Consider the following 18,649-nt stretch of genomic DNA (forward strand, 5'->3'; position numbering starts at 1 on the left):
CCCTTGGCAAAGGTATCTTACAATTCTATGATGGCACCATTAATGCCGAAAAACTAAATAGAGATTTTGGAGCAACATATGCTGCCTTCATGACGGACATTTTTTCCAGGGATGCCCAGGAAGAAGAGGGTGTGGGTGCTGGCCCGCCTGTCTGCAGTCCTGACCTGGCCCCAGTAGAAAATGTATCTTGAAATATGTTGCGAGAATGAAAATTGAAATGAGTATTTATTTTGAAAAAAAGACAAAATTCATGAGGTAAACATCCAATAATGTGCCAACTTTTTCTGATTTGTGGTTGTAATTGAAGCTTATACTCCACTAATTAGCATCATGATGCTTAAATCATCACACACTAGCCTTGTTAAATAATCACAAATGGATTTGCTGATGAGGTTTCTGACATTGTATGAGCACATATGAATGAATATAAATTTACCAATGTTGTTCTGTGAGAAAAAAATGATAAAAGTATGTTAGCATAGCTAAAAACTAGTGACAAGCCATGGCTTTTAGAGCTAGGCCTTCAGCCATAAATGTTAAAACTTGCTCAAAAAATTAGGAAAAAAACACCTCGACCAACATGCTAATTTCTGCTAATGCCACTATGGGATTTCAGTAGCATGTTAGCACTAAGCTAATGGTGATTCACAAAAACATTTTTTGGCTGTTCTAGATTAAACATAGACTAGCTAACATCCCATTGTGTGGTCAGTGACGTATCTAGAACTTCCAGAAGTTCCTAATTATGTTGCTGGTTAATCTGACACCTTAGACTTTCAGTTTAGCTCCTGAAGGAGGTTCCCTACTGCTAAAAAGAGTAGCAGCAGCAACACGGTTTGAGGCTAGTTTGTAATGATTTAGGCAGTCTGTTCAATGCTAACCAGTTTACCTGTTAGCTGTATCAGTCTCAGAGCTCATGCACACAACTTTGGACATTAAACAAACTTGGCTGAGCGACTAAACCTGGGCAAAGAGAAAAACTGAACACACATTTTCCAGAAGCCTCACAAATTATTAGTGGAGTGCACCGATGTGGACGCTGTTAGGAATGTTCTAAACCCCCTGAATGTATTTGTTACTCATAAACAAAAGGCCTGAAGAAGCTTTGAAAGGAGACGGCTTTGTAGGAGAGGATTAGAGTCGCGCTTTAATATGATGATGCGTTAGCATCTCAGTGCCTTAATGGTCATGACTGACTTAGCCAGGCTGCTTCTTCTGAAGTTCTCGCTCTTGTGAAAGAAAGAAACAGTCAAATAAAGGGCTTTTAAAAGTCAAGTTTTTACAAGTTCTGCAGTGGGACTGGAAACTAAACCAGGCTGAGATGATCAGTGGGAGAGATGGGGAACGCAAGAAACCTTTTCTATACCACAGCACAACACTTCCGTCGCTCACTTTGGGGTTTTTATACACCATTTTATGCATCAAATCAACCAGCAGTACAGTGATGCAATACATCATTAGAAAGCGCGAAATCTCTGGATTTGATTCCCGCAAACCATTTTATGATCCGTGATTCACAGCAGTAACTATCATCTCTTTTGACACATAAGTGCCGTACCAGCAACTGCTAGCAGATCTGCAAGATAAGGGTAGGGCTGTGCTAGCCATTCGTCTGTCTCACTAGCCATCAATTTATCTGACTAGCCATCTATCTACTTGACTATCTATCTGACTAGCCATTGACCTAACTAGCTATCAATCTATCTAACCATCTGATTATCCATCAACTTACTTGATTATCTGGCTAGCCATCAGTCTATATAACTATCTATTAATTTTTCTGACTATCTATCTGACTGGCCAAATATCGACCTAACTAGTCATCAATCTATGCCCTCTATGTGACTAGCCATCTATCTACCTGACTATCTATCTGACTAGCCATCTAACAAGCTATCAATCTATCTATCTATCTGACTAGCCATCAACTTATCTGACTAGCCATCAACATATCTGACTATCTAGCTAGCCATCAGTCTATCTAATTATCTATTAATCTATCTGACGATCTGACTAGCCAGCTATCTACCTGATTAGCCATCGAACTATCTGTCTGTCTTTGACTAGCCATGTATCTGTCTGACGATCTATCTGACTAGCCATTGATTTATCTATTTATCTGACTAGCCATCAATGTATCTGACCTTCTTTCTATCATGGCTTTATAAACTAGCATGCAGAAAGTCTCAGACATGTCTATAAAGCTGGCAGGAGAAAAAAAATAAAAACAAAACCAAGGCTGTGATGAAGAGTGGTAATTATGCTGGGCGTGTGTTCTCAGGTCACCTCTGCTGCCTGCGGGGTGTGTGTGTGTGTATGTGTGTGTGTGTGTGTGTGAAGGGCACGGATCTGCAGCCACAGGCTTGGGCTGGTCATAGAGAGGCATTATGGGTAATATAATGGCCATGTGAAATGCAGATTGAGACGGAATATGATAAAAAGAGAGAGAGGGAACATAAAAAAATGATATCATTAGCATAACTACTTCAAAGCCATCATCGCTCTATCGTTCACCTTCTATATCTGTCTCAGATACACAGAGAGTAAGGGCTTTGTAAATTGAAATTATTGAGAGACAGTTCAGACGAATGCAGAGAGCCGGCCGGTCTGAGTGATGGGAATGTCAGGATTTGCATTTAAATTGGCGCCATTGTGTGTGTGTGTGTGTGGCTTCAGACGCTGATTACAGAAGCTTCTACTACAACTATATAAACGTCCTCCATGTCTGAGTACGTGTGCATGTGTTTTTGCAGAAACCCAGACGTGTACGTCTCGTCCTGCGTACGTTCATCATCTTTCTTGTTGTTCTTTTCACCCCACATTTTCTCTTTTTTTCATAATAAACGTCTCATCTGCCCGACTCTAAACCATTCCTTATAAGGGCAGACATTTGTGGATCTTGAGAGCATTTCACACACAGCTGCAATCTCCCTCAACACACACACAAAACCCTTTTGTGGTTCTTAAAAGGAACAATTCAGTCAATCCTGCTAACAGCGCTAACAATAAATTAAAGACAGCAGCGTCAAATTAGCTTTCATTCACTTTTAGCCACATTAGCATGCTTGATCGAGAGACAGAGTGGGAGAGATGGAGAGAGAGAGAGAAAGAGAGAGAGAGAGAGACAGAGATATAATAATATAATTAGCATCACACAAACAACGGTTACGTAGTGGCTAACTTTCCCTTTTAGCTACATTAGCATGCTTAATCAAGGGTTTCATTTAAGGCCTGAACTGCACTACGTTTTAGCGGTGAGGCAGAAGTCCAAGAATTCTGTCTTTTAAGAATTCTGTCTCCCGTCTATGAGCCGGCATGTCCAAACCTTATCTGTCATAATTTATCTCTCTACTAGAATTCACTTTCGTTCTCAATAATGAAGAGGCTTCTGGTGGATAAATATAAAAATAAACGCTCCCACTTAAGCAGGCCATTCTCTAATGCGCTGGGTGGGCCTCCTTGTCATATTAACTCATTGATTTATGGACGGATGGTGCGTCCGGAGTTTTTTTAAGGTAGAGCACATAGTGAGGACGGCACCCCCGGGGTCCCCTGGGGGGTCGTCTCTATGACAATGGCAGGTGCGCGAAGGGTCAGCCAAGGAGAGAGGATCCATTAGAGATGGAGTGGCCACGCCCCCTTCGTCTGGCAGGGCGCATCAGAGACTATTAATCACCCTGACAACGACCACCCCACAGAGAGAGAGAGAGAGAGAGAGAGAGAGAGAGAGAGGAGAGTGATAGTGAGAGGAGAAAACTAGGGAGAGAGAGAGAGAGAGAGAGAGAGAGAGAGAGAGAGAGAGAGAGAGAGAGGAAGCACGAGTGAGGGAATAAGTCTAGAGAGAACCCAACCTAAACAAAGCTTATGTAGCGTCTGTTATAGATTAAACACAACTATTCACTGGGCCGGAAACCTTTCCCTCGCTAAAATGTCTCAATTTTTGCAGGAGAATAATTGACAGTTTTTGCGAACCAGTTACGCGATAAGCTGTAATTATAACGCTCGGATTCCCACATTCATTATGAAGATTTTTTCCCAGTGTGTTATTATGGGAATGCTAATGAGGAAGACTCTGGACCAATGGGGAGGATGAAAACAGCGGCTGCTTCGGTGGATATTTTGCATGGAATAGACTGATAGAGTGGAAGATACACAGAAAAAAAGAGATGTATGCGAGATGTACACTTTCAGCCTGTTTCAAAACTGTTATTAACAAGAATTTGTCCACTTGGCATCGCTATTTGGGAATCCTGACGCCATCTGAAGGGCCATTTCATTACTCTGTTAGCCCAAGTGAAGGGTGTTAGATGAGGCCTTGGAGGGGCGAGGGACCCAGCAAACACAAGCATCGACTTCAGCAGAAGAACCCGCCCAGAAGTCAGACTCATTTCCCCTTCCAGACATGAAAATAATGCTGAGCAAAGCAGTAGTAGTAAAGCTACTTTAAAATACTTAACATTTCAAAACTCTAGCGTTCGACTTTCTGGGCTTTATGTTGCAAACTATCTGTTATGCTAGCTGGCTAGTAAGCATGCTAAACAACCTGAAAAAGAAAGGTTGTACACCGAGTTTATAGCCAGACAGAGCAATTATTCACAATTTAAATGCGTTTGTTCAAATGTTTGCATAGCTAGCCGATTAGCTTACTGAGGATAACCTAGCTGAGGGCGACTGAAAAATCCGCTCTTCACTGTCCCTCATTGCCTTGCACTGTAAGTGGCCACTTGTGTAATGTAGGTGTGACGCATATCCAAGTGGAGAATCTACATGTCCAAAAGTATCCAGACAGTCATCAAATTAGTGGATTCAACTACAGTGAACTGAAGTCTTCACCTTAATTCTAAAATGTGGAAAATAGTAAAATAAGTAAGAAAAAAATAAGCGGCATGTCCAAACTTTTGACTAGTACTGTACAAATTGTCTTTTTATCATTTTGTACCAGTTACTAACATTCCCCCATCACTCTCAGTAATATTTTTGTTGGTGAATTGTTTGCCAGTGGTTAAAGGAAATCTCCCAACATGCTTTTGACTATCCCCCCCACCACCCCTACCCCCAACGCAAAGCTCCACCACATTTTTCCAAACTGCAGCTCAGCACGTCCACTTCCACTTGCGTTGTTCAGGAAAATGCCGTCCCATGTTTTCATGTCACTACTGAAACACAAAGACTTTTGGTGCATAGGCGGAGCCTTATTTTAGCCACAACCCTGCATCCCTGCCCTTCATGGCCACATGGGGACCAGTGTTTTGTAGTAAATGTGTCCAAAGTCTGAAAGTCAGTGTGGAACATTGGGATCTGTCACTACTGAAGCACATTTTCTGCAGTTAAGTAAACATTGTGTTTTAATAATATGATTTTATGTGTGTCCAACTGTTCAAAGCAGCGTTTGCTAATCATGTACTAGCGATTTTGAGTTCTGCTCAAAATTAGCTAAAATTGTCACTACTGAAACAGTCAACTTGGTAAAGTTTCGGTAGTGTTATGGTTGTTTTGGCAGTGAAAAAATGGAATGTTCAATCATTTGTTTTAATACAATAATCATAATTAAATTATAAGGTCACTCAAAGCAAAAGGATTTTAGTCTAAAGTCCAAATCAGATAAAAGTCCCACATGTTCTTTCAACTCTGACTTTGAACCAATTCGATAGAACAACTCAAGTAAGGTATTCAATAGCATTCCTTATACTGGAATACTGTACTTATTACTAGCAAGGTCATTTATTCACTCTTTCATGCTTTCTTTTGTCCTTTCTTTTCCTTCACTCTTTCAAACAGGCTCACAGACAAGTTCTCTTAGGTGGGAAAGCATGTTTAATAACCCCATCTGCCACAGATCACTGGTCAAAAAGAAAAGCTCTTTAACACACACACTGTCTACACCGTCTCCCCTCATGCTCACTCTCTCTCTCTCTCTCTCTCTCTCTCTCTCTCTCTCTCTGACACACAGTTCTGTGCTTCATGTCAAATGTCAGCTTTCATTTGCTCTGTCGTTTCTTAGCGAGGGCCCTTTTGTGCACTGTATTGTGGCAAGGAGCCAACAGGGGCAGCGGCGTTTGCTGGAACGAGGGGAAAATGACTTTTTGCTGGAGGTTTCTTTTGTAAACCAGCCATACAAGGCCTTTTTCTGCTGACACAACCACATGTTCACTAGTTAATGGCATTAAAATGCTAATCCAACAACCCTCTGACATCAGTAAGTAAGTAGATATGCTTTTGAACAAAACATGTCTTTTAACGAGAACCCAACATGACGTCTTTCAGCCATGTCTGTAAACCACTGCTATGATCTCTAAAGGAATATCTCCATTGGTTTTCAAGCTAATCTGTATATGCCGCATCAGTAGAGTAGTGGCCAATAATTTCAACCTGTTTCATACCAAAACGGAGAACTCTCTGGCTTGAAAGTCATTTGTCAGTTGTTGTTGTGGAGTTATATTCAACTTTCAAACACGTTACTTTCACTTTCTGGTAGGGCTGGGCGATTAATCGAAAAGTAATCGAAACCGACATTCAGATCCTTTGACCGACATTATCTTGCCCATGTCGGTTATTTAGATTTTTTTTATTCTGTTAATCCTTTCCCCAATCTGTGTGTTTATGTACTGTCCCCTTAAAACTTACTACCGCGCGTGTCGTCACGTGACTCCGCCACGACATGGAGGCTAAGGCTGTTCACACAGCAGGTAAAAGTGGCCCAAATCTGATTTTCTCACCAAATTGATTTTTTTGTTTGGCTGTTCACAATATCTTCTAAATGTGATCTGTATGCGACATCTGTCTGAACAGATCAGCTCCTAAACTGACCGGCATGCTCAAAAGAACAATACGTCACGTTGCTTCACGTGGCTCATCCAGAGGTAGACAATCATGACTATGAATGAACGCCAGTCGCTCCCGAAGGATCAGTTTGATCTGCGCTAGCATCACAGGAGCCATCATGAAGCTTCACTGACTGACAGCTGGGCTCATCACCCAGAATGTGTTCAAGCTCACCTTAAAAAGGGCGTAGTCACTTTTTTGGTTCGTGTCGTCGGATTCTTTAAACATAGCTTTCAGACTTAACTGTTCTTTGACGCTGCAGCCTCGCTCTCCTACGGCCGGGTTCGGCCATTTCTTTTGAAATCTCTTCAAACACGGAGGTGTTTCGGAGAAGCCTCTTCTAATTTTTGTACAGAAATATCACCCCAAATGTTTATTAGGTCTCAGCAGCGCGAAATTATGACGAATGTCCAGTTGATTTGATGCAAAAGTTGCGTGAATTCTGATCTGGCTGTTGAGACGATTTACATGAGTATATTTACAGTACAAACCTTGTCAGTGAACTATGAGGGTAAAACAAACAAACAAATAAACAAACAACAAATAATCCTTCATTAATCGTAATCAAGGTAAAGCATTCAATTAATCATTATATTGATTTGAGGTCATATGGCCCAGCACCACTTTCTGGTATCCGTGGCAGAGCACCACTATGATGCCTATGGATTATTACAAATTCTTCCCTCTGGAAAACGTGTCATATCTAAAAAGAATGAATCAAAATGTCCAATTGCATGTTTATGTGAACAGTGTTTTCCTGTCCTCTACAACAAAATGTGTCAAAATGATTGTCCATGGTCTGTGGTCAATGGGTACGATACAGATGTTGCAAACATCGAGTTTAAAAACACTGGGGTATTCCTTTAAATACCTCCCCCGACTCTACATCCTTCTTCTTTTCTCTATCACGTCCCGGCTCTACACCACGAGGGCCCTCCATTACCTGAACAGCACAAGCCGTGTCCTTTTCAGGAGACGACATATTTGAATACTGCATGGAGGCAATCACATCAAGGCTGCTTCTGTGTGTCCAATTCGCGCTATGAATCTTAAATGAGAAAACAAGCAGCAATGCCCACGTAATCGTCAAGGGCTTCTGTCTCACCAAAGAGCATCAACTACTAAACTAAGCAGCACGCTGAAAAGAGATCAGACTCGAGACCAGTCTCAGATTATAGTGATCAGACTAAGATCAGGCTCAAATAATATTAAGATCAAGCTGAGATCTTATTTAAATCAGACCCAGATGATACTGATATCAAACCAAGAAACAGAATCCATTAATATAGAAATAATACTGAGATCAAGCCTTCAGACCCAGATGATGCTGGTAGCCTACTAAGATCAGACTGAAACCAGACTCAAATAACATTAAGATCAAAGTGACACTGCATTAAGATCAGAAGCAGATGATACTGGTACCATATTTAGATCAGGCTGAGATCAGACTCAAACAACATTAAGTTTGAACTGACATTGCGCTAAAATCAGACTCAGACAATACTGGAAACATATTGATAAACTGAGAGCAGACCCAAATAACATTGACACAGTGTACTAGATTAGACTCAGATGATACTAAAAGCATACAGAAAACAGACTGAGATTATACTCGCATTATTATAAGAATAAACTGACATCAGACAAAGGTCAGACCCAGATGAAGATACTAGTAGGATATTGAGATCGGACTGAGACCAGACCTAAATAACTTTTAGATCAAACTGATGTACTAATACCAGACTCAGATGATACTGGTAGCATATTGAGATAAGGCTAAGATCAGACTCAAATAACATTAAGATAAAAAACTGACGTCGTACTAAGACCAGACTCAGATGATACTGGAAGCATATTGAGATAAGACTCAAAAAAAATGTTCAGATCAAACTGAGATTGCAGTAAAATCAGAAATTTACTGGTATCACAATGAGATCAGAATCTGAAGTGTTACCTGACACGAGGGCCGTCGCGCAGCGGTTCTCTAATGGTGCGTCCGGGGCCGGGCAACGTGCGGCGGTTAGCGGTGGAGTAATCAGGCTCCAGGTCATATGGCTCCTCATCGTCTGGACCAAGGCTGCGACGGTCGTCCTCCAATCCGTATGGCTCAGGTTGGAAGCGTTCTGGCTGGGAGCGGTTCAGATCCACAGTGCTGCTACCCATGGGCACCTGTGGTTGGGCCATGTGCCCATAGTCATCCTTCCGGATAGGGAGAGTGGTGTAGCTGTTCTCCATGCGATAGCCTCCTGCGGCCATGTAGGGCCGGTAGGGCCGGTAGTTGATGCCACGGGACAGGCTGCCGTAGTTGTCAGCCACATCTCCGTAGGCATCATGCAGGGCAAAGTGGCGGTACTGGCTGTCTGGTGTCTCGCCGTATGAGTCGTTGTAGTTGTTATAGGAGCGTGTGAGGGTGGATGTGGCCTGTGGCGTGACGAAGCGATCACCGTTCTTCATGAAGCGCCGGTCGATGGAGTCTGTGTAACTCCCCATCGGAGAGGAACCCTCAGGCAGTGGGAGGCCGTCTGGACCCAGTGGAAGCTGCCGGACCGTGCGTGTGGTGACTGTCTTCACCATCTTGGTCACCTTAAAAAAAGAATAAAAGAAATGTTAGAGCAGACAGGAGCATTTAGGCAACCTTGGTCACCTTGAAAGATGACTGAAAGCATGAGCAGCCAATAACAGCATGTTGTGTGAGACACCTAGATGACACGTTCTTATCACAGGACAAAGTGCACTACTCTCTCTTCCCTCAATGGAGACTTATTTCACAGGGCTTCAAGATGATTTTGATAAAACTGAACAAGCAGTTCAGTTCAAGTTGCTCATTGCCTACAATTTAAATGGGTTTCTAAGCTCTTTTCAGATACAAACCTCTAGTTGTAGGCCTGCTGGTGGTCTATGGTAGGTACATTCAGGAATATACCCTTCCATTTTGTAATTCAGCTAATACTTCTACTTAGCAAAGTCTTGGGGTAAACCTACTAATTCCTCTAATAGCAGAGCTTCCCCAGCCCAAAGTACTTCAAAAATCATTTGGAAGAACTGTGAAAGACTTTGTTGAAAAATGCTGGAATAGGTAGTGCACTAGCCATCTCATAGGAAGCCATTCAGAAAACAGCCATGAAGCCAAGATGCCCAATCCACAGCAACCATATCAAGAGCAAAGACACATGGTTATGAGTGAGCAGGACAAAGCAGATCAAGATGTCTTTTACACGTAGAGGGATTGGAACACCACACGACGGGCTGAAGAGTGTGGTGAAATGGCATCAAATACAGTGCAGTCATCAATAATTGGACATTCATTTAAATTCTGTTGTTTTGGCTATGTATTCCAGGCCACTGGGTTTGAAATAAACCATGTCAGCTTGAATGTGAAGGTATGCCCATCTATACTGAACGAACCATATAGGAACCATACAGGAATAACAAGTGTTGGTGTAGGCGAAGTTTCATTTTAGGAGGAGCCTGCTAACAGGTTGTGGGGGCATTATGTCCCAGAGACATCGCTGTAGTGAGGACGACAACCACCAACTAGCCTATTGTATTATAGTTGCTATAGCCAGACATAAAAGTTTAATTTTAAACATAACAAACAACTGCTTACCTCAAATTTAACTGCCTAGTTAACAGAACACCATTGGCAGTTAATGACTAATAAACCAGAGTCCCAACAGCACTAGGCGTAAATCTCTGGGGTTAATAGTTGAAGACTTGTTTTCTTGACCACGGTCAACTCTGGCTATGTAAGTAGTAGGAGCACTAGGAACGAGCACAACTCAGCTACGTACCCTCAATCTGGAGTAACAAACAGAGTAATGCTGTCTTTACATGTTGGCGATGGAAAAACAGCATTTTTCTATTTTGAGGAAAATTCTTGCAGAAAACAATAATAATGCACAACTGATGGCAATATGTAGCCATGTAAACATTCCTGCCAAAAACTGCTGACAGCTTTAGCCATCTCTGTTATTTAATGTGGAAACAAGTGTTTCATTATTTGATTGGCTCTAACTTTCAAGTGAAGTAGCCCAGGCCTTCAAGGGCCCCTCATAGCTATGCCCCTGTTATAGACAGATGAGGAAGATCAACATGCACTAGAGTGATGGAATGGAGAAAAAAGGAACTGCACATTATCCAAAGCAAACCGTCTCATCTGTGAAACATCACACGTTAAAATATACGAAAAAAGACAGATTACTATATAATTCACCCAATATACCCTTAAACTGAAGTCAATATTTCTGGACTTTTGTACCATTTCAAATCCAATATAATGGAATACTGAGACAAAACGTAAAAATGGTTACTTACAACTGCACTGAACATTCTTCAGTTTGTCAAAACTGTATTGAAATAATCAACAATGAAATTGCACGGTCAATAGTGGCACAGAGTCCGGCCCAATCGATTTATTATTTGGTTGATAAAAAGGGACATTTTTGAGGCTCCATTTTTGACCATAAAAATCGCATCGCGATCATCAGTTACGTGAATTGTACCTTCGTGAATTGTATCTTCTACAATCAGTCAGGCCCTAGCATGGACTTGTGCAGTTAGGCATTTGACTGATAAAAAAGGACAATTTCAGCACATTCTCCTGGAAATTTCAGAGACTGAGAATGGTTTGGGGTGATATTGAGTTTCCGTGCTAAATGTGAGTGGCCTTCTTGCTGGAACCATTGATATTTCCATTTGCAGAGTATGTTACCAAGCCAAACAGTGTTGTAGCCTGAAGCTCAGTATGTAAGGAGCTACAGATCAAAAACTGCCTGCTCTTGCGGTGAAGCCATTCTAACTCGAACACCATTTAACGGTTTCTGAAGATCAGTGCTCTGGCACTTCATGAACAGCATATGTTTTGATTTGCTGCGAGAAGCATATTTGATTCATATCTTATTTGAGGCTCAATAAGCACAGGGGCTTTTGCTGGGCTATGTGTAAAGTATACAGTGCTGTATATTCTTGTTCAGAAACTCCACCCTATGAGAGTAACTACCAAAGCCAGTGGGGAAGGAACAGCAAGCAAGGGCATTGCTTGGACTGCCTGCAGCAAACTGGGATACATCATGTTACTGCACAGATCTTTCAGTCTACCAGTGTTCACAGATATCTGTACGACTAGATTCAGTAAACGAGCAAACAACGGCATACTAGCAGTATGTGTAATGACTGCCTTAGGCAAAATGAAATCTGGGACAGCCTTGTTCATGGAGAGATCTTTCGCTGCATTGATGAGCACGTATACCTCTTTTAGTAGACCAAAATAAACGCTCTGGGCGTGTTAATATTCACCAACAAACCCCAGCAAACCCAAATGCTATACAATTACATATACGAGCGCAGGCACTGAGCAAAATGTGCCTTTATGACAGCAATATGCACCGACAATGCGTAGATATATATTATATATGGCCAAAAGTATGTGACCATCATACCATATGTGCTTGCTGAACATCCCATTCCAAAACCATAGGCATTAATATGGATCCCAATCCCCATGCCTCTGGCTTCCATCTGGTTGAAACATGTTGGTTATAGTTTAACCGGTACACGGGACCTTTTCCCAAAGGAAAGGCTTGTCAGCATGATTTCTGACCTTGTTTTTTGTTCTTGACACTTACAGCGAGCTATCCGACCACTGCACCCTGCGGCCTGCAATCTATTCTAGATTGGTGGGCCTGAGATGCAAACGTTTGCACTCTTAAGCACATTGAATTTGTCAGGTAGTGATCTTTGGGTTTTTCTTTGCCATGCAAATGATTTTCCTGTGGATGCGCATGTTGGACGTCTTCACGACTTCTGTACGTTTTGATCCAGACGTGGCATTCTTGCCTGGACAGGGTATTGAACTTTCTGTCTTCTGGGTGGGGAGCATTTGAGCGATTTGGAAAAAATAGTACTAGAGATTATACCAGTGCGTCAGTGCATGTGCCACCTAAAAGCAGGATGCTATATTATCGATTGTATTTCCAATATTGGACTGATAAAAATTGTTCCCATTTATCGGCAAATGCTATATTGTCCGCCAACATATTGTGCACCCCATTTGTGACTGTTTGGATGTTTCCACAATGTTTTACCCCCTTAAAATCCACTTCTTTTGCCTTGTCAGATCTTTCTTGAACACTTTAAACTGTGAAATTTGCTGTCAGTGTTCTCTCTCCTTTGAATAGTTTGATTGCACTGAATTCTGGGACAGAACCACATTCTCAATCTCTCGGTCCATCAGTGAGCAGACACTACTCTCTGTCTAGACCTAAATAAATGAGTTTCTCACCCCGACTGTCCCAGCTCAACCTTTCATTCCCACTAAACGTCCACATGCTGGCAGGGAGAAGAAGTGCCTCTGTCTTCTGATGCTCAGTGCTGATTCTGAAACCAATTTGCTGCCCAGCGAATTCTGCGGCACCATTAATTGGCTATTTTGTTCGCGGCTATAAATTCATCTCGGGAATTAATGAGGCTGATGAAAATTAATCGTCAGCTGAGAGCGTCCGTGCCCGCCAGAGTCTGTGTGGGCTTAGTGCACGGCCATTTGTTAACACTTACACTCATGGGAAACGTCTCTTTAACGGAGCGAGGATGCAGAGTGCATATAACCTCTCACGCCTGAAAATTTTTTCCCCTCTTATTATTATTTAAGCCTGAGCAGCACCAGTTGTCATGGAGAAAACTTGAGCTAACCAACTTCATTAACCTGAGAACTTTATTTCATGGTTATTGTTGGTCAATTTACAGTTAATCTAAGCAAAAAAAGCATTAATAAGTGGAACACTTCAAACTTCCAGACCACACTAGAGGTTAATAGCATACATATTGTTTAAACAGAACAATTTATAACTTCCTGCCATTTTGTGTGTGGAGTTAATTTACAGTAGTAAGCACCTTGAGCTTGTTTTTGAAGTGCGGCAGAACAGGGAAAAAAAAATCTTTCCCTGGTGTATAATTACAGCACTTCCTTCCAATGAGTTTCTCTCCCATTACTATTTATTAATTAATTTATTTTTATTTATTTATTTAGCACTACAAGTTGTAGAACAACACACAAAGTCCTTTCATGTTTTTAATGAAGCAATAACACCATAATCACAAAGTTTTAGGACTTTTTTTCCAATCATGGAAGCCTCAGATGTGGAAATGGTAGAGATGGAATGTATGAAGGGGAATGCTACTGATTTTCCTGAGTTCCTGCATAATTTAGCCATTGAAATGTAAACACAGTCATTCTGAGTGGTTTGGTGTGAAATGGTTCATTGTAGGGAAACACACTGACTGATTTCTTTGCAGTGGTGGTGATGGGAACCAGGAGTTGCAATGTCTACAACACAAATATAGCCATTTTATTTACTATCAAAACCACCAGTGAACCTAAATGTATCTTCTGAGTTTTATATATAATGTTGATGATGGTAAAATAGAGGTAAATCTTAAGTAAGTAGTTTTCTTTGGGGACTGTTTTGCCTAAGAACCATCTGCAAGTACCTGTCTACCATGAAGAAACTGTTATAACTGGGAATGAGGGAGTTTTTAGAGGCATAAGTTTCTCTAGAACAAAGCCTTTGACTCTGAACGACTTTGTTCACATCTTAACCATTTCATTATGCAGAACTTTTAGAACAATCAGAGGAATTCCTCTGACAGTTTGATCTAAAGGCTTATGCTTAAATGCTTGAAGTTGTTTTCTAAGACAAATCTAAATAGCGAAGTGTGTCTATGTACACTTATATGTTTTGGGTAGACTCCAGACAGCATTTTACAGGCTTTGAATGTTCGTTGGGGTTTCAAAAAAGTATTTGAATACTCATTCACAATACTGCTTTAATATGAAGAACACTGACATTTGTTGACTCACTGTGCAAAACAACATTAGTAGATGACATATAATCTGTTTTGCTTCGTGTTCTATGTTTACATCCATGACTATCCATTTGAAACTGTTCTAAAATATTTCTGGAGTGTTCAAACCCAAAATCCCCCCTCGACAAAACAGTAAATGCTTAAAGATCTTTGCTGCAACTGGAGGAAACATGCAGGTTCTGAAAATCAGCTTTTATCCATTGCAGGATCACAAGCAGCTTTAAAACAAGCAGGGCGGAGGCTTATTCGCTGAGGAGCAGTACTACAGAGGAAAAGTAGAGCGGAGAGATTCTACAAGGACAGGAGAGTGTGGTGGACTACAGTTAGGCTAGCGTTAGGCCACGTGGCACTAGCTAGCCCTAATGAAAAGGATTTTATGTGTGTTAAGGGAAAACTTCAGGGCAACAAATCAAATTTGCAGTGTTCACTTTTACCCCAGGTGTAGTCAAGACCTGCCAGATGTCTGAAGTTTGCATCTTTAGCTTAAGACAGGAGCTACCAGGCTAGTGTAATGGAATGCTTATGCAACAATTAGCATTATCCAAACCTAAATCACTTTCCTCAAAGCATGTTTAGTAATTCAGTTTTCTCAGACTCGCTAATGTTGTTTCGCTCTATGTTATACAGTGATCTATAAAAAAAGGACAAAAATTTAGACTTCAGGTTGATTGCTACTACTGTTTTTAGCCATGCTAACATATTTTTGCTAATTTTTTACAAGTAACAGTTTGTTAAACAGTGTCAAAAATAATAAGCAAGTCTATTTGAGTTTACTGAACATCTCCACATGGTTTGAAGCAAGTATGTCATTAAAGGCCAGGTTATACTGCATTTTTTCCGAGGGCTAAAAACGCAAAGCTCCATTCCCAGCTGGGAAGGTTCACACCGTGTTTTTTGAAGGCCGCTTATGGCTAAGCCCTCCTTGTTGCTATGCTACAACAGCACCATAACTGTTAATTAGCCGTGCTAGCTAGCTATTATTTGAATATGCATAGGCAGAAAGGTCCATTTTAGGAAAGGTGTTGCTAGCAAAAACTAGCTAAACTAAAAATGCTGCAGGCTACATGACCACTTTGTGGAGATGTTCGATTTTAGAAAATCTGATTACAAGTGATTGGAATTGATACAGTTGATTTCACGCAATAAACTTGACTGAAAAAGCCAAGACATAGAGAAGGACACCTGGCAACAATAAAGAGTACAATGTTAAATATATGACCTTAGCAAGGAAATTTGGAGAGCTAATGCTAGCTAAATTAACTTAGCTGACTAACAGGGCTGGCTGCAGCACCTGAATCTCCTCTGTACACCCCTTCAGGAGGGTAAATATTTTGGCCCTGCCAATGTTGATTGACTGTAAGCCAACTTTTTGCAAATTGTTTTCCACTTTATCTAAAGTACAAGACAGCTGGACTATCAATTTGGGAGCTGTTGAAGGACGTATTTTTCAGACAGGCTGTCTAGACAGTGATGGCAGAATATCTTACTCTCTGTGACTTGAAATTGAATATCACCGTGTGGAATTGAGTCCAAAGCTTTGGAGTCGACTCTCAATCCTGAAATACAGTTTGCATGGTGCTAGCTGGCATGCTAATGGTTTCTGATACTTGTTAGCTACGTTACCCAGCATAGACCAGTACGAATCCCATGTTGGTCTATGCTGGTCTGTGCTGGTTACATGGGAACCATGAGACATCAAACTTGGCTGATCAACAACAGAGTGAAGGAGGAATTGTAAAACTATGTATGTCTTTTTGGCGAACTGTTCTTTTAAAAGCTAAGGCTATGTCTGTCCACTGGGTTAGACGGTTAAGGGGTGCGTGCAGGCTGCTTTTACAAGGCTGTAAGGATTTCATAAGCTTGCTGCTGTTTAGGTTTTATAGAGTGGCACCACAGCAGTGGGTTAGCGTCACGATAGCAAGCAAAGCACGGAGCAGAGACCCTCTTTACTGGCTTTGTATCAGTCAGGGTGGGCGTGGGGCTGGGGATGGGCGTAGCGGCCCTGGACTCGTTCTGGGTCACGGGGGTGTAGGTCCGGCGGGTGATGGTTTTCACCACCTTGGTCACCTGGATTTGGTGCAGAAGGAGAATGAAGGAGTCTCACTTAGTCAGGCGTGACATTATCTGTAGGCCATGTTTGACATTTTGGTCCATCTTATGTTTTCCCTTAGGCCGATCAAAACATAATTGATTTTTTCATGTCCATTTTCCATCCTCTTTACCCCTTGGAGTTGAACAAGTTGATTTTTATTTGGCTGCCCTGTATTGTGCCTCATTCAAAAAGCAGTCCAGGCTGACAAGCTGTTAAGTTTATTAAAAATTCTGAAGAACTTTGGTGAAAACTAAGCTTCAGCCATCCAATTATGTCCCAGCAGTTTTGCAGCTTAGTTTTGTGTGAAGAATATGTTTCCACATTACACCAAAATCCTATTTGAAAATATAAGTGAGAAAAATTTGGGTTTCCATGATGTGGTTAAACTTCTCAGGCTGTTTAAGAGGCCTAGTTAGCATTTTGAAAAGCTCTGCCTCTAAATTGGGCCAAGGACTCCGTATTTGATCTGAATTGTCAAATACGGAGTGAAAAACAAAAATCTCTCTGAGACACAATATTGTTTTTATTGCCTCATTTTTTGCCTCTTTTAAAAAAGAGCTGCACCACTGTTTAATTTAACATTGCTCCAGAGGGAAAAGGCTGGAATGCATCCAAACAGAAGAAGGAGAGAGAGAGGATGGGAAATAGGGACAAACAGGCAAAAAGAGGGAGCTAGAATGAGTCGGAAAAAAGAAAGGAAGGAGAAAAGATTGGGTGGTGGTATAGATGTGGTCAGAATGGGGTCAGAAAGGGGTCAGAAAAGGCTTCCCAGAAAACTACCAGGAAAGAAATGAGCAAAATGATGTGTTTTCATTCTATGTCCATAAATACCAAGTCTTAAACCAAAACCTGCTTCATGATTTTACTTCCATGGGTGAAAAAACGTTTTAATATCTCAGTTTATTTCAGAGTGCTTTTGTATCTATAGCCACACTGTACTAAGGGAATATGGCCTTGTTGTAATTGGTGTCTAAAGGTATAACACTGTTTGAGCTCCCTTAGGCCACTTTAACTCCAAAACCAAAACTGGCATTCGGTCTTAGCCCTCTACTGCACACATTATGAGAGCAGTTAAAAAATATATTCAAGTCACCTTTTTTTCCATGAAATACTCCTTGATTTACTTTTTGGACCTGTTTATTAAATTAAAAAACAAAGAAATGGCATAGAGCCGTGTTCCCTGAAGTGGTGAGACCTGGCTTGTGACTGGCTAAATCCATTCCACTGTCACACAATGTTGCTTCTAGGCAACAAACACATTTCTGCAAATTCTCAAAAAAAATGTATACAAAATATTAAAAAAGAGGCTTAAATGTGCCCACTAAGAGATAGTATGACCAAGTACATGCTTTTTACTGACTTACTCAAACTATAATGTCATTGTAAAGTGAGGAAAATTAGTTTGTTGCCCTGATGCAACATCATGCAATAGAGGGTTAAGTAATTTGTGCACATTTAAAGAGTGCACAAATTACTTTGTAGCCTCATTAGCAGGGTTTTTATGGCAGTTAGCTTCTGACTGGGTAAAGCAAAAATGCTGCGTTTCCAATCCAGTTACATTAACCCCATCACACATGTACTTGTACACAGGAATTTTACGGTAATTTAACGAGAAGAGGTTACATGTGAACACAAGCTGCAGTTGAAATTCATTGTAAAGTTTACACAGCAGTTAACCAGCAGGAGTCCTAGTGCAATACCTGGGTAGTTTCCAGGATGGCTTATGTATGAACAAAAGCTGATACATCACCGGAAAAAACAGTGGCGTCTAAATTCCAATGCGTTTCTTGTATGATTCTACACTGTTTGCATGCATGGCTGCTACTGTGACATAGCATGGCTGGCAAAGCAAAACATTTGAGTGGTGTTTCTTGG

The 18,649-nt window shown here is 41.2% G+C and overlaps 1 protein-coding gene across 1 annotated transcript in view; it reads right to left on the minus strand.

Moving 5' to 3' along the window:
• arvcfb (ARVCF delta catenin family member b) overlaps positions 1 to 18,649 on the minus strand; it is a 149,098-nt gene that overhangs the window by 88,162 nt on the left and 42,287 nt on the right. The window contains exon 3 of the mRNA XM_036599157.1: positions 8,777 to 9,405. Coding sequence (XP_036455050.1) covers positions 8,777 to 9,405 — 629 coding nt within the window. The remainder of the gene's footprint in view (positions 1 to 8,776; positions 9,406 to 18,649) is intronic.

The sequence above is a fragment of the Colossoma macropomum genome, unplaced genomic scaffold, assembly GCF_904425465.1.
Source record: "Colossoma macropomum unplaced genomic scaffold, Colossoma_macropomum, whole genome shotgun sequence".
NCBI classification, from domain to species: Eukaryota; Metazoa; Chordata; class Actinopteri; order Characiformes; family Serrasalmidae; genus Colossoma; species Colossoma macropomum.